The following is a 12,778-nucleotide window of genomic DNA, read 5'->3' as shown; positions in this document are numbered from 1 at the left end:
AAGAGATAAACAATTATGATTTATCTGGACTGGGATTATGCTTGAATGTAATCTCGCAACTGATATTATAAGTAACAAGACTATAAAGTTTTCTTTATAAAAAATAATAGTAATAGATTTGCTACAAAGCTTAACTTCAACGACTGTTGTAGAGTGATTATGGCAGTTTCTGAAAAGGCAAAATACTGAAGGAAAGCTGAGGAAATGAATGCCCTCCACACTAAGATTGCTAACAGTTCAGTTAAAAATGGTGTGGGGAGATCAGCATATTTTCACACTCTCCGTGGGTGCCATATGCCACTTAAAATATATGTTTTGAGGAGATCATGTCTGCTGAAGACACTCCATACATTGAGAAAATTTAATGAGTATTGGGAAGCAAACTGACAAGATCTCACCCAAGGCAGAACTCCAGAGGAAAAATTAGGGCTACTGTATCTGCTTGGGAAATATATCTGAGGCACATCAAAGGAAAGAAAAAATGGTTTTGATAATAACTAATTGCAGTTTCGGAGGAATTAGTTTCTAGATATTCTTTTGAGATCTGAGCTCAAACTGCATCCTAACTTTATTGTTTTCAATTATCTATTATGAAGCAGCCTAGAAAGCTAATTCAACTTTTCAGTTCGCTAAACTTCCATTATGTGGTTAGTCAGATCAGGTGGTAAATGCTTAGGGACCCTCTCCTGCCACCCTGTACCAATGATACAACAGGTTATCATTCTTTCACTATGCTATAACATTGTACATCCCTACCACTAAATCCATCTGCAAAGACCAGAAATGAGTTGTCACTTACCCAGCATTTAATCCACAAGTGCATACACTATCACTATACCTAAGATCACACCTCAAGTTGAAATAAACTTCCGCCCACTCAGAATGTTCGTCATGAAATATTAATAGGAGGCAAAGTGTGTGTGGGGAAAACTCATCTATATTTATCTTTTTCATTTAAATTGATCTGTTGGGGGGGGGATATTACCTTGTATCTCCCCAGGCTATGATGTATTATTTGGTTCAGAAGAACCATATATAAGTCTTGGTGTGATATATTGGAAGGCAGGGGAAGAAACTGGATGATGTCATACCCTGCCATATGCTCTTCTGAAAGTCATCAAACAACTTTTCTCCTGATACTATAAAATCGTATTGCGTGCGTAGGTCCCCAAGCCACCCCTCAAAATAATTCACAAATCACATGTAATTTTAGTTTAAGGTTTTTGGCACTATTTTGGTTACAACGTTATTAAAATACGAAATCTGTGAGTGGTTGCTTAGACATTGGTTGTGACTATCTGTCCCCCCGCCTGGGACAGAACTGACTTTCTGAACTTCATCGGAAGCCAGTGAAGGGAAAACAATGTTGGGGATCAGTTGAGCTGAGTGTCAGCCCCTCACAGCTCACCCAACCAGCTCCCCAAGGCTTGCCAGCCCTGGTACCATTTCAGGGAATGGTCGAAATTGTGGCAAGCCCCAGGATTCCTTTAATGGAATTCCCTTCCAGCACCATTGGAGGGGCAGGCACAGCCTATCCTGACCCCTCCACCACCAGCTTTTTATAACCAATGCCTAACCGCAACCTTACAAGTTGTGACAAATTGCTAAGTAGTAGGCAAAAACCAAGTGACACCAGCCAATCAGCCAAATGGCAAAATTCCTACTAGGCCCCTGCACCAAGGCAGATGACCCATGACAGGCAAAGCAAGGTCAACCGGAACACAGGGCGGGCTGATACACTCTGCGAAAGAGAAAGAGAAAGCAATGTGCCCCAATATTTAAAGCCTATGGTCCCACCCACCCAACTTGTTACATGCAATTTGCCCCAGCAACCCGGTCAGCCAATTGTTGCGCCAGGCAATAACTATTAACCTGCCTGGCAACAGAGGGCTGGCCTGGCGGCCCACACCGCAACACGTGCTCTCATTTTAGGGAGTACACGCTTTGTGGCTCAATTTGAAGTCAGAGCCACGAGGTTTGCGAATCCCCCCCGCCCCCACCCCGCCAAAGGAAGATGTAGTACAGAGATCAGGAATGTGCCCTCAGCTCCCATGGTCCCTTTGGAGAGCAACTCTGCTTAGAGCTGAATAGTTCGTTCATTTAAGGAAGGGAGGGAAATGACTGAAGCAGATTTGCACAGCCACTTCTCACATGCCAAATAACAGAGAACAAGGGGCTTGGCGATCATTGAATTCTGACTATACCTCTTTCTTGCCTGGATGGAAGAGGGAGAAATGTTTGAGACTTTGCATATTAATATATGCTACTGTGCAAAGATAGTTGTGCTGGTTACTCCACCTTTGTTTGTTCCTGGCCCTTGCCATCAGTGTTTAATAGCCCTGGTAGGCTGCCCATGACAGAATGTATCTTTCAAGGTGAAAAATATATATGTCCCCATCCATATTGTAAGCCATCAAGCTGAAAATATGCCCCCCATCTATATACAGTGGTTCAGCAGCCTATTGCTTCCCCTGCTTTCCCAGGACTGCAGACATTGTGTAGCAGTGCTAACAGCCACATCCATGAGTGATGTCAACCACTTGCCAGTAAAGGCAAATGAACTGCACTCACAAATCATGCCTGTCCAGCCTAGAATAAAGCAAAAACTATTCCATGTTAGTAAACTTTCACAATTAAAACAGACTAAAAATAAATGGGCTTAATTACATATACTGAACAGTCTCTGTATTCCAGGGAGACTTAAGTGCAACAATAACATGAAAAAGCTTGTAAGGGCAGAATTCCCTAGAGCTCCAACATGAACCGATATTAACAGGCCTGGGACATTTCTATTGTACAGTTGCAAAGATGCATAGCCAACACATTATGCGCCACTGTCTTTTTAAGTAGGTTGGGTTACGTGCAATTGCTACAACAAATCACCATTTCAGTAATACTGGGTGAAACTTGGGCTAGACTGGACTGAAAGCAAAAGGGGTTGTTTCTTCTTCATTATCTTCATATTTTACTATAGACCATTTAAGATGCATTTCTTCCAATAAAGACCACCGTATCCCTCTGTGTAGCAAGTGCTCCTTCAGGAAACTTCCCTGGTGAGTTTCTTTATAAAAACACTTATTACAATAAATGTGTTTATATTCTTACAGGAAGTAGGTTCTATCAACGGCTTCATAGCCTTGATAGCTAAATGGAATACTCATGTGCAAAGGCACTTTCTCTCTGGCTACTAGATTTCAGGGAGAAACATCAGGGGAGCGTTATTTCTTTAATGCCCTGGAGACATTAGTTGACCATAGTTGAAAATGGAATTTTCAGGATCTTCTGGATCAGATAAGCTGATAAGTCTGCTCCAAGAGGACTATTCTAAATGTTGTTGTTGCTGTTGTTACTACTAGTAGTAGGAGAATCCTAAATATAACTACAATGTTCACCATCCCTGACTATTAGCCATGGTTACTGTGGTTGATGGGAATGGGAGAATAATGACACCTGGGGAGTCACAGTTTCCCATCCCTGAGATTTAACAGCTGTGCAGTAGCTGTATTTTGCTCAGACATAATAATCATCAGCATCCACAGTAATAGGTGGGTGGAGTCAGACTAGCCCACCACATGTGTACAGAACTTGTCCAAGTTTTGCTACTCAGCCAGATGAGAAATTAGGACACCACCAAAAAATGTTTCAAGCAAGGAATAGAGAACTAGCCCTCTTGAACTAGGTAGATTATATATTCTACACAATAGTTGTAGAACTATATGATGTGTGTAGAATAAAGTATGAACTTTGTGCATAACCTTTGCCTGGAAGAAAACTTGTGACACCCTGTTTATCTGGAATGACACAAGTTAAGTTTTATCACGTCACTGACAAACTTAGCTACATGTTCATTTAGAGGCAGCCAACCCCTATCAACAACCTCAGATATGCAGATGACACAGCCTTGATGACAGAAAGTGAGGAGGAATTAAAGAACCTTTTAATGAGGGTGAAAGAGGAGAGCACAAAATATGGTCTGAAGCTCAACATCAAAAAAATGAAGAGCATGGCCACTGGGCCCATCACCTCCGGGCAAATAGAAGGGGAAGAAATGGAGGCAATGAGCGATTTTACTTTCTTGGGCTCCATGGTCACTGCAGATGGTGACAGCAGTCACGAAATTAAAAGACGCCTGCTCCTTGGGAGAAAGGCGATGGCAAACCTAGACAGCGTCTTAAAAAGCAGAGACATCACCTTGCCAAAAAAGGTCCGTATAGTTAAAGCCATGGTTTTCCCAGTAGTGATGTATGGAAGTGAGAGCTGGACCATAAAGAAGGCTGATTGCCGAAGAATTGATGCTTTTGAATTACGGTGCTGGAGGAGAATCTTGAGAGTCCCATGGACTGCAAGAAGATCAAACGTATCCATTCTTAAGGAAATCAGCCCTGAGTGCTCACTGGAAGGACAGATCGTGAAGCTGAGGCTCCAATACTTTGGCCATCTCATGAGAAGAGAAGACTCCCTGGAAAAGACCCTGATGTTGGGAAAGATTGAGGGCACAAGAAGAAGGGGACAACAGAGGACAAGATGGTGGGACAGTGTTCTCGAAGCTACAAACACGAGTCTGACCAAACTGCGGGAGGCAGTGAAAGACAGGAGTGCCTGGCGTGCTCTGGTCCATGGGGTCACGAAGAGTCAGACACGACTAAACGACTAAACAACAAACCCCTACTGCAGTCAGTGTTTTTTGTTTTTATGGATAGTGACATCATTATACAGTTTAGCCAGCATGGGACATAATAGAACCAAGTATCTCCTGTTGCTGTTGTGTTCTGGTTGGGAAGATGCAATCAAATTCTTACCTCACTTCTAGAATGTATCCTTCAAATTTTGAGCAGCAGCCTATGCACTAATCATTCAAAAAACAAGAAAATTATGGATTAGAAAATAAAAGCTAAAAGTTTTCTGTGTGTAAAAGGCAGGAAAAAAGAGGTTTGGAGGTAAATGGATTTTTTTTAAAAAAAAGCTCTAACGTAGAGACAACTAAAATTTTGGCTTTTCAGATAAAGGTAGACCACAAGTTCCACTATTGGTAGTGCTGCATGGAGTCCAACAATATCTAGAGGACAAAAGGATACCTGAGGCTGTTGCAAAAAGTATACCAGTGTATACAGGAAATGTATTCCGTTACCCAGACACAGAGGAATGTTGACATTGTGTGTACCTCAAATAAAGCTGAAGAACAGCATAGTATAATTACTTTGTTGGAACAGAGCAAGGTCCATTCACATCAGCCTTTGAATTGGACCAATTCTTTCCAAAAAGTCATTGATGATAATATTTACCACTGCAAATTTTACTTTTGAAATTCATCAGTCAGTACTGTGGTGCACCTAGAAACAGCATCAAATGCTTTTCATAGATTCATTGTTTCTTTTTTCTTTTTCTTTTAAAATGAATGGAAGAAATACAGATGGGGAGGGGGGAGGGAAGAGGGGAGGGGAATTATATTACACTGAGCCAAATGATTTTTTTTAAGGTAAAATGCTGAGAGGATGAATAAAGAATTTATTGATTTATTTATTTTTGAATAACAAAGAATTTAGACACTGTTCTTCATCGTTGTTGTTGTTTTTTAAAAAATCATGATTTCCATTTCTTTTTATTGCTTATATCCCTGTAGCTTTCTGATATAATGGAGAAAGAAAATCGAACTGTGGTTACAGAATTTGTCTTTCTTCATTTCACTAGCATCCCCAAGCTTGAGATGGTGTTGTTTGTGCTTTTCTTAATCATCTACATCCTATCTCTTATGGGGAACCTGCTGATTATACTCATTGTGGTCGTGGACTCACGCCTACAGACCCCCATGTATTTCTTCATCTGCAATCTCTCGATGGTCGAAGTCTGGTACACCACTGTCACAGTGCCAAAGATGTTGGAGAATTTACTGGCTCAGAAGATGACAATTTCCATTCCAGGATGTATCACTCAATATTACTTCTTCTTTGCCTTTGCTGCAATTGAGCTGTTTATTCTGACAGCCATGGCTTACGACAGGTACCTTGCAATTTGCAACCCTCTACGATACTCCGCCATCATGAACCCTAGGACATGCAGGAATGTGGCTGTGATATGCTGGGTTGTGGGATTCATATGCCCTACATTCCCTTCCTTCATGTTAGCTAAAATTTCCTTCTGCAGCCCCAACAAAATCAACCACTTCTTCTGCGATGCTGGGCAGATATTTCGCCTTTCGTGTACTGACACTTATTCTATTCAGGTCATTGGCTATGGCTTCAGCAGTGTTATTGTAATGGCCACTCTTTTGTTCACTCTAGGTTCTTATGTGCAAATCGTAATCACTATACTGAAAATGTCTTCTGCTGCTGCCCGGAGGAAGACATTTTCCACCTGTGCCTCCCACCTCTCTGTAGTCACCATCTATTTTGCGACACTCATTTTCATGTATGTCCGCCCAGCAGTAAAATACAAATCTAATGCCAACAAAATAGTAGCTGTTTTCTACTCTGTAATCACACCCTTGCTGAATCCAATGATATATACCCTGAGGAACAAGGATGTGAAAGAAGCTTTGAAGAAAACTTTCCTCATAAATAAAGTCTAAAACCACCCAAAAACAAATAGCTCTAAAATAGCTTGAAGTGATTATGAAACTCACACTGAAGGTAGTCCCTGAATTACCCTTCTTTGCGCCTTCCTTGAGTGTATTTCTGAGTGTAGCTGTTTGTGCGTTTGTGTGTGTTTCCTTCTTGAAAAGTGTCATTTAAATGTAATCATGTTTCTTGCATGCCTAGTTAGAGAGAGATGTGTGATCTAAAACAGGAAATTGGATCCTCCTAATTGAGGGGCTGCATTGTGCATGGGCCCAAGGCGCTCCCTCCATTCATGGAGGGGGTGGGGGATGAGCCTGAGCCACGTGGTGGCCCCACAATCATGCCATGGCCTATTGGCCAATCAGAGAGTGGGATCGTGATTGTAGGGGCCTTTAAAAGTTGGTGGTGCATTGCTGGGGCTTTACCTGGCTTCACGCCGCCGAAAACCTGCCCACCCACCCCCTAATGTTTTAGATGTCTGCTTTGGTCTTGCTCTGGACTTTGGTTGATCGTCTGTTTTGGAACAGGGGCCGGGTAGGATTTTTTCCCCATTTGGCAGATTGGCACTGGCCATTTGGTTTTCGCCTACCTCTTAGCAATTGTTACAACTTTGTAAGGTTTGGTGGTTAGGCATTGGCTTAGTGAGATGTGGGGGGGGGGAGTGCAGCCATCACCTGCCCCTCCATGTACAAGGGTATTCCAGTAAAGGAATCCGTGGGTCTGGGTTTCGTCCAAAGTCTGATTGGGGGCTAGGGCCATGCCAGGACCCAGCAAGAACCCTGGGGTGAGTTTCAGTTAGTCGCCATCGATGGAGCTCCCTCTTTTGGTGCTTTACCCTTCTAGATTTCCTGCAAGGCGGGCAGGAGTCAGATATAGTTATTGCCAATGCCTAAGCCAATACAACTCACATTTCTGTAATCAATAAAATTGTGGCCTAAATTATGCCCATTAACCTTTAAACTAAAATTCTGTGTCAATATGTTTTTATTATTCTTGGGGGAGCGCAAATGAGATCATTCATCCACAGATAATCAGTGGCATATTGTTTTGAGCTGACATATTTAATATTATGAATCAGTTTCCATGAATCATATTGAGTAAATTCAACAATAAAAATGTATAATATATGCATATGATTTTTTATTTATTTTTTGGTCAATACAGATAGTCTGGGATTTTAAAAATTCATTTGAATGGTCTGTTGGAAGATGAAGGTCTTCAACAGGTGCCAAAAATACAATGAAGATGGAACTTGCCTAATATATAACAGGTGGGAGATGCAAAGTCTGGGTGCCACAGCACTGAAAGCCCAATTTCTATATCATATGGAATGGATTTGCTGATGGTATGTATCTACAGGAGGCTCCTTCCTGCAGAGCACACTGATCAGCTGGGTATATACAGGGTGGGGCAATTATTTAGATAAATTTGTCCTGAGCTTTGTACACTGGTACTAGCAAATTTTTTCTGTGCCTGGGTACTCTGCCTAATTCTAGGCTAGAACATGTCTCAGCTTTCCAAATAAATTGCTGACCAATAAAATGACTGTGATTCAAGGTGAAGAAGGGTGGTGTTGGGCTGACATGGGAATGCACCTCGTATGACAGTGTCTTACAAGTATTTGCATTAGGTCATTTCCCATTGTTAAAAACATGGGAAACAAAAAGTAGTTCTGATAGTGGTAATTATTTGCAAAGAGCTCCAAGGTGGGAATAGTCATCCCACCAGAATAAATATTTGTTTGGTTTGGGAATTAATGTATCCTTCATATAAAATGGATAATTATATGCTTACAGTACATTTAGCCAACAGATTTGTGCTTGGAAGAATTGAGGATCTGTTTTATTTTATCAAAAGGGCACATGAGTTGAGGACTTCTGTGCTCTGCTCACTCTGCTTTACATTCCTTCCAGGACAAATCTTATTTTGCTCTGTTTATGTGACATATCTGGTAAGTTCATATGTCTTTCAGAAATGTGCATATTTATGCACACCATCTGACCACACTGACCCATTTTTGAACTGCTTTAGTTTTCCTTTTCATTTACAAGAAGCATTGAATCTAATACTGTAGATAATGTCTAATTGTTTCCATATTGATAGTTCTGCTGCAGAATGTCAGTGCATTTGCCTTGAACATTACAGACGATTTTGGAGGTATTTCAGGGCACACGCTTTATTCACATAGGGTACTGGCTGAACATGTTAATGGTGAAAGTCACTGTGCTGGCCAACCTATGTTTCAGAAACTTGATTATATTAACCTTTTCATTTAGGGACCACAACAGGCTTTCAAGGAACTCCACATTTCCCCAGAACACAGCTTGAAAGCCACTGCAATAGTATAACTCATACTCCTCATAAACGTCTTATTTCTAAAACATAGTTTTATTTTTATCTCTTTTGTAGGGCAGCTCAACTTTTATGTATCATTTAAGACTGATGTTTGCCTGTTTGTTTGTTTGTTTGTTTGTTTGTTTTGAATATTTATACCTTGTATTTCCAACAAATTAGTTCAAAGGAAGCTTACAAGCAACAAGTAAGGATACAAAAATGAATATAAAACCAAAGAGCAAAGTACGTACAAAGGAACACAAAAAGCAGCCTTATATTGAGTCAAACAGGTGGTCCATCTGTTTTGGTATTTCTACACTGACTGCCAATAGCTCTCCAGAATTTTTGGCAGGGGTCTATCCCAGTTGTATCTTGAAATACCAGGGGGCGAGTTTGGGACCTTCTGCATGCAAAGCAAATGATCTACCATTAAACTACACATGCCCTCCACCCCCAGTCCCCCGCAACAGCATTCTGCCAGGTGACAGAAATCATTATGTGCTTTGTTTTCCATTCCTTGATATCTGTCTTGGACGAGAGGAATCCTAATGGTCCTCACTCATCTGACTAGTGGCAGAGGCAGGAGTGTGTTCTCCCTCTATGACCCAAAAGTATGTGTGAAAGAACTTTGTGCTCATCCCTTTCTTTTCTCTGGGTCATGGAACAACATGCAGAATTTTTTCTGAAGCTTGTAATGGGGAAGGAACTTTTTGAGGACACAAAACTCTGTGTGTGCATCAAACCCTTTCTCTGTGCTCTGCACTTGAACTGCAGAATTACATTGAAATCCTTCAAATCCTAACATAGCAATGATTGAGATAGATCAGACATCCTCAACCTCAGCCTTCCAGATATTTTGGCCTACAACTCCCATGATCCCTAGCTAGCAGGAATAGTGGTCAGGGATGATGGGAACTGTAGTCTCAAAACATCTGGAGAGCCGAGGTTGAGGAAGCCTGATATAGATGATTATAGCTATAGATTTGTTTCAAATTTAAGTAAATGTTTGTTTTTTTAAAAAAGAATAATAACTAAACGTTTGACCATGTTTCAAAAGAAATAGTGCAAAATGTGTGAGTATGTGTTCTAAAAGATATACTGATATATTTCATCAGTTTGTATCTTATATTATTAAGTCACACTGACCCTTTAATTTACACATGAATTCAATATTTCATCATGCTTTCAGTCCATGCTAATATTGATCCTCACATCAATATCTCTCAGGGTGAAACATCTCAAGTATGATTGCTGAACATCGGGTACAATGAGAGAATTTATATATTAAGATTGCAACTTCATACGCACTTACCAGCCACAGTGAACTGAACAGAAATTAATTTTGAGTAGACTTTTACAGAATTGCATGATCAAGGAGGCTAACAATGGGCTGAATTGTTCCTTTAAATTTTTTTTTGCTTGTTTTATAGGTTCCTAAACAAAAATGGAAAACCAAACTGAAAGTTCAGAGTTTATTTTCTTGGGACTTTCCAGTAATCCCCAACTGAATATCTTCTTCTTCTTGGTGTTTTCAACCATTTACCTATTAACACTGTCAGGAAATGTCACCATCATTCTGGTGATAAGGAAGGAACCTTCCCTTTATACACCCATGTATTATTTTCTGTCTCACTTGTCCTTCGTTGATATCTGTTATTCAACTGACATTGTCCCTAAGATGTTAATGAACTTGCTAATGAAGAAAAAGACAATTTCCTTCACTGGTTGTCTTACACAAATGTTTTTCAGCCTCCTGTTGAGTGTTACAGAGGTTTTTATTCTTTCAGCAATGGCTTATGATAGATACACCGCTGTGTGTCACCCACTTCACTATATAGCGATCATGAACAAAACATTATGTGCTTACCTGGTGATGGGGGCATGGATAATGGGCTTCCTTTTTGCAATAATAAACACAGTGCCCACATTAAGTTTGCAGTTCTGTGGCATTCACAAAATCAGCCACTTCAGCTGTGAGCTGCCACCTCTTTTGAAAATCTCCTGTTCTGATACCTTCCTCAATAATATGATTCTTCTATCTTCTGTTGTGATTTTTGGACTTGGTTCCTTCCTGCCAACCTTTGTCTCCTATTTCCAAATCATCTCCACCATCCTGAATATCCGCTCCCCAGAGGGAAGGAGCAAAGCCTTCTCTACCTGCAGTTCCCACTTCATTGTGGTTGGATTATTGTATATGACAGGAATGTCCCAGTACATGAAACCCAGCAGCATGTCTTCCATGACAATTGATGAGCTGTTCTCTATTCAATATAGCATTTTGACCCCCATGTTGAACCCAATTATCTATAGCTTGAAAAATAAGGAAGTGAAGAGAGCTCTTGGGAGAATATTTGGGAAAAAGTAAATGTTTTAACACTACAATACTATTCAGTTTGTTTCAGAAGCAAGTCCCATTAGGTAAATGGCGGCTTACTCTCAGACAAGTAACTATAGGACTGCAGCTGTAGTTTATTAGTATGAACATGACACTAGCTTAATATATTTCATTGTATTTGGGTAAGATAATTAAACATTATAGTGAAAGGATGTTTTATGTCATTACAGTTGTAAACCACAAAATTCAGAGATTAGTTCAATATTCATCAATATGTCATATTCAGATTTACTCCCCATCTCATTCCCATGCCAGCTCTTTTAATAAGCAGCCGTTGTTCTTTATTATGTATGCCAACATGGTGTCCTGCAGATTTTCTTGAACTCCTATGCTTATAACCCCTAGACAACATGGTCTAGGCTGATGAGAGTTGCAGTTCAACAACATACCAAAGTCCACAACTTGGCTACCTTCATTCTATGTCTTTCCTCAACACAGACTCATCAATGCCTGTTTCTCTAAGCCTCTTTTCTCTGACAATGTTGCTTCCATCAATTGACTCTTTTTTCTTCAGCAACACATCCTCTTCAGTCTGTTTTCTACTCAGCTTGCTAATCCTCCACCATGGTATCTTTCATCTAATTTCATGATGCTTCTTCTCTGGCACTGTGTATTGTTACGAGTTTGTGGGTGCAAGACCAATATAATCTCTGGATCAAGCTAGTGCTAGAATTTAATTAAGGCTTCATGCATTAGAACTAAGTGCCAGATACACACGTATTAAGCTCTGTACTAGATACTTCTGTCCTCTGGAATCAGCATGTGTTAAAATCTAATTAAATTTCCCATGAGGTGATAGCCTGGGCTAATGGGTCATTAAGACAATAAAGGATCAAAGGAACATGGTGTGGAAACAAACATGTTGAAGAAACATTTCAGGGGGTCACATTTCCCAAGGGGAATAAAGAGATGAGTTCAGCCAGTTGTGTATTTTCCAGTTATAAATCCAGAGCTTCAAATCAGACCAAGTAAATCAATAACAACATACTGAGCAGTAGGATCTACATTAGGTTCTTTCACTTTCAGTGATGTCTGCTAAGAAATTAGGAGGGCCGCATCACTGTCTTAAGAGTCCTTCACTGATTTCACAAATAAAAGCATTGAGTTTACTTGAATGGGTTTTTAGAATGTCACAGCCAAAGATTAGTATTTTTACAGACTGCAAGCAATATGTCTGCCTCTCAGGTGAGGATTTAGACATTGAACAAAATTTATGTTTTTCTCTTTGATAAATGCTAAAGTGTTAATTTTCCAAAAAAAAAAAAAATTCAATAAGTCAATACCATATTGCTTGCCCATAGAAAGTCTTGTGAGAAAACTACTACAGCATATAAATGTAGGACCATATTGGGTTTAATGGTCTTCAGTGTTTGGTCCATACAAACTGGTTGTATCTAAATATATGAATTTCCAATGTTTGCTTAAAAAAACACCAGATTTTTTAAAAAAACAAAATGCATTTGTATCACAAACACAAAAACCATGCTCCATTTTC

The 12,778-nt window shown here is 40.1% G+C and overlaps 2 protein-coding genes across 2 annotated transcripts; both read left to right on the top strand.

The window, feature by feature from the left end:
* Window positions 1–5,632: 5,632 nt before the first annotated feature.
* LOC309354839 (olfactory receptor 6N1-like) lies at window positions 5,633–6,565 on the top strand (the record flags this gene model as incomplete). The annotated part of the gene is made up of 1 exon (XM_081885103.1): window positions 5,633–6,565. The coding sequence occupies one exon, from the start codon at window positions 5,633–5,635 to the stop codon at window positions 6,563–6,565; it is 933 nt and encodes a 310-aa protein (XP_081741229.1).
* Window positions 6,566–10,332: 3,767 nt separating this feature from the next.
* On the top strand, window positions 10,333–11,253 carry LOC309355559 (olfactory receptor 5V1-like; the record flags this gene model as incomplete). The annotated part of the gene is made up of 1 exon (XM_081886504.1): window positions 10,333–11,253. One exon carries the CDS (start codon window positions 10,333–10,335, stop codon window positions 11,251–11,253), a length of 921 nt encoding a protein of 306 aa, XP_081742630.1.
* Window positions 11,254–12,778: the final 1,525 nt, after the last annotated feature.

Source organism: Podarcis melisellensis (genome assembly GCF_964234715.1).
Source record: "Podarcis melisellensis genome assembly, chromosome: 13".
Lineage (NCBI taxonomy): Eukaryota > Metazoa > Chordata > Lepidosauria > Squamata > Lacertidae > Podarcis > Podarcis melisellensis.
This window is presented reverse-complemented; position numbering and strand designations above follow the sequence as displayed.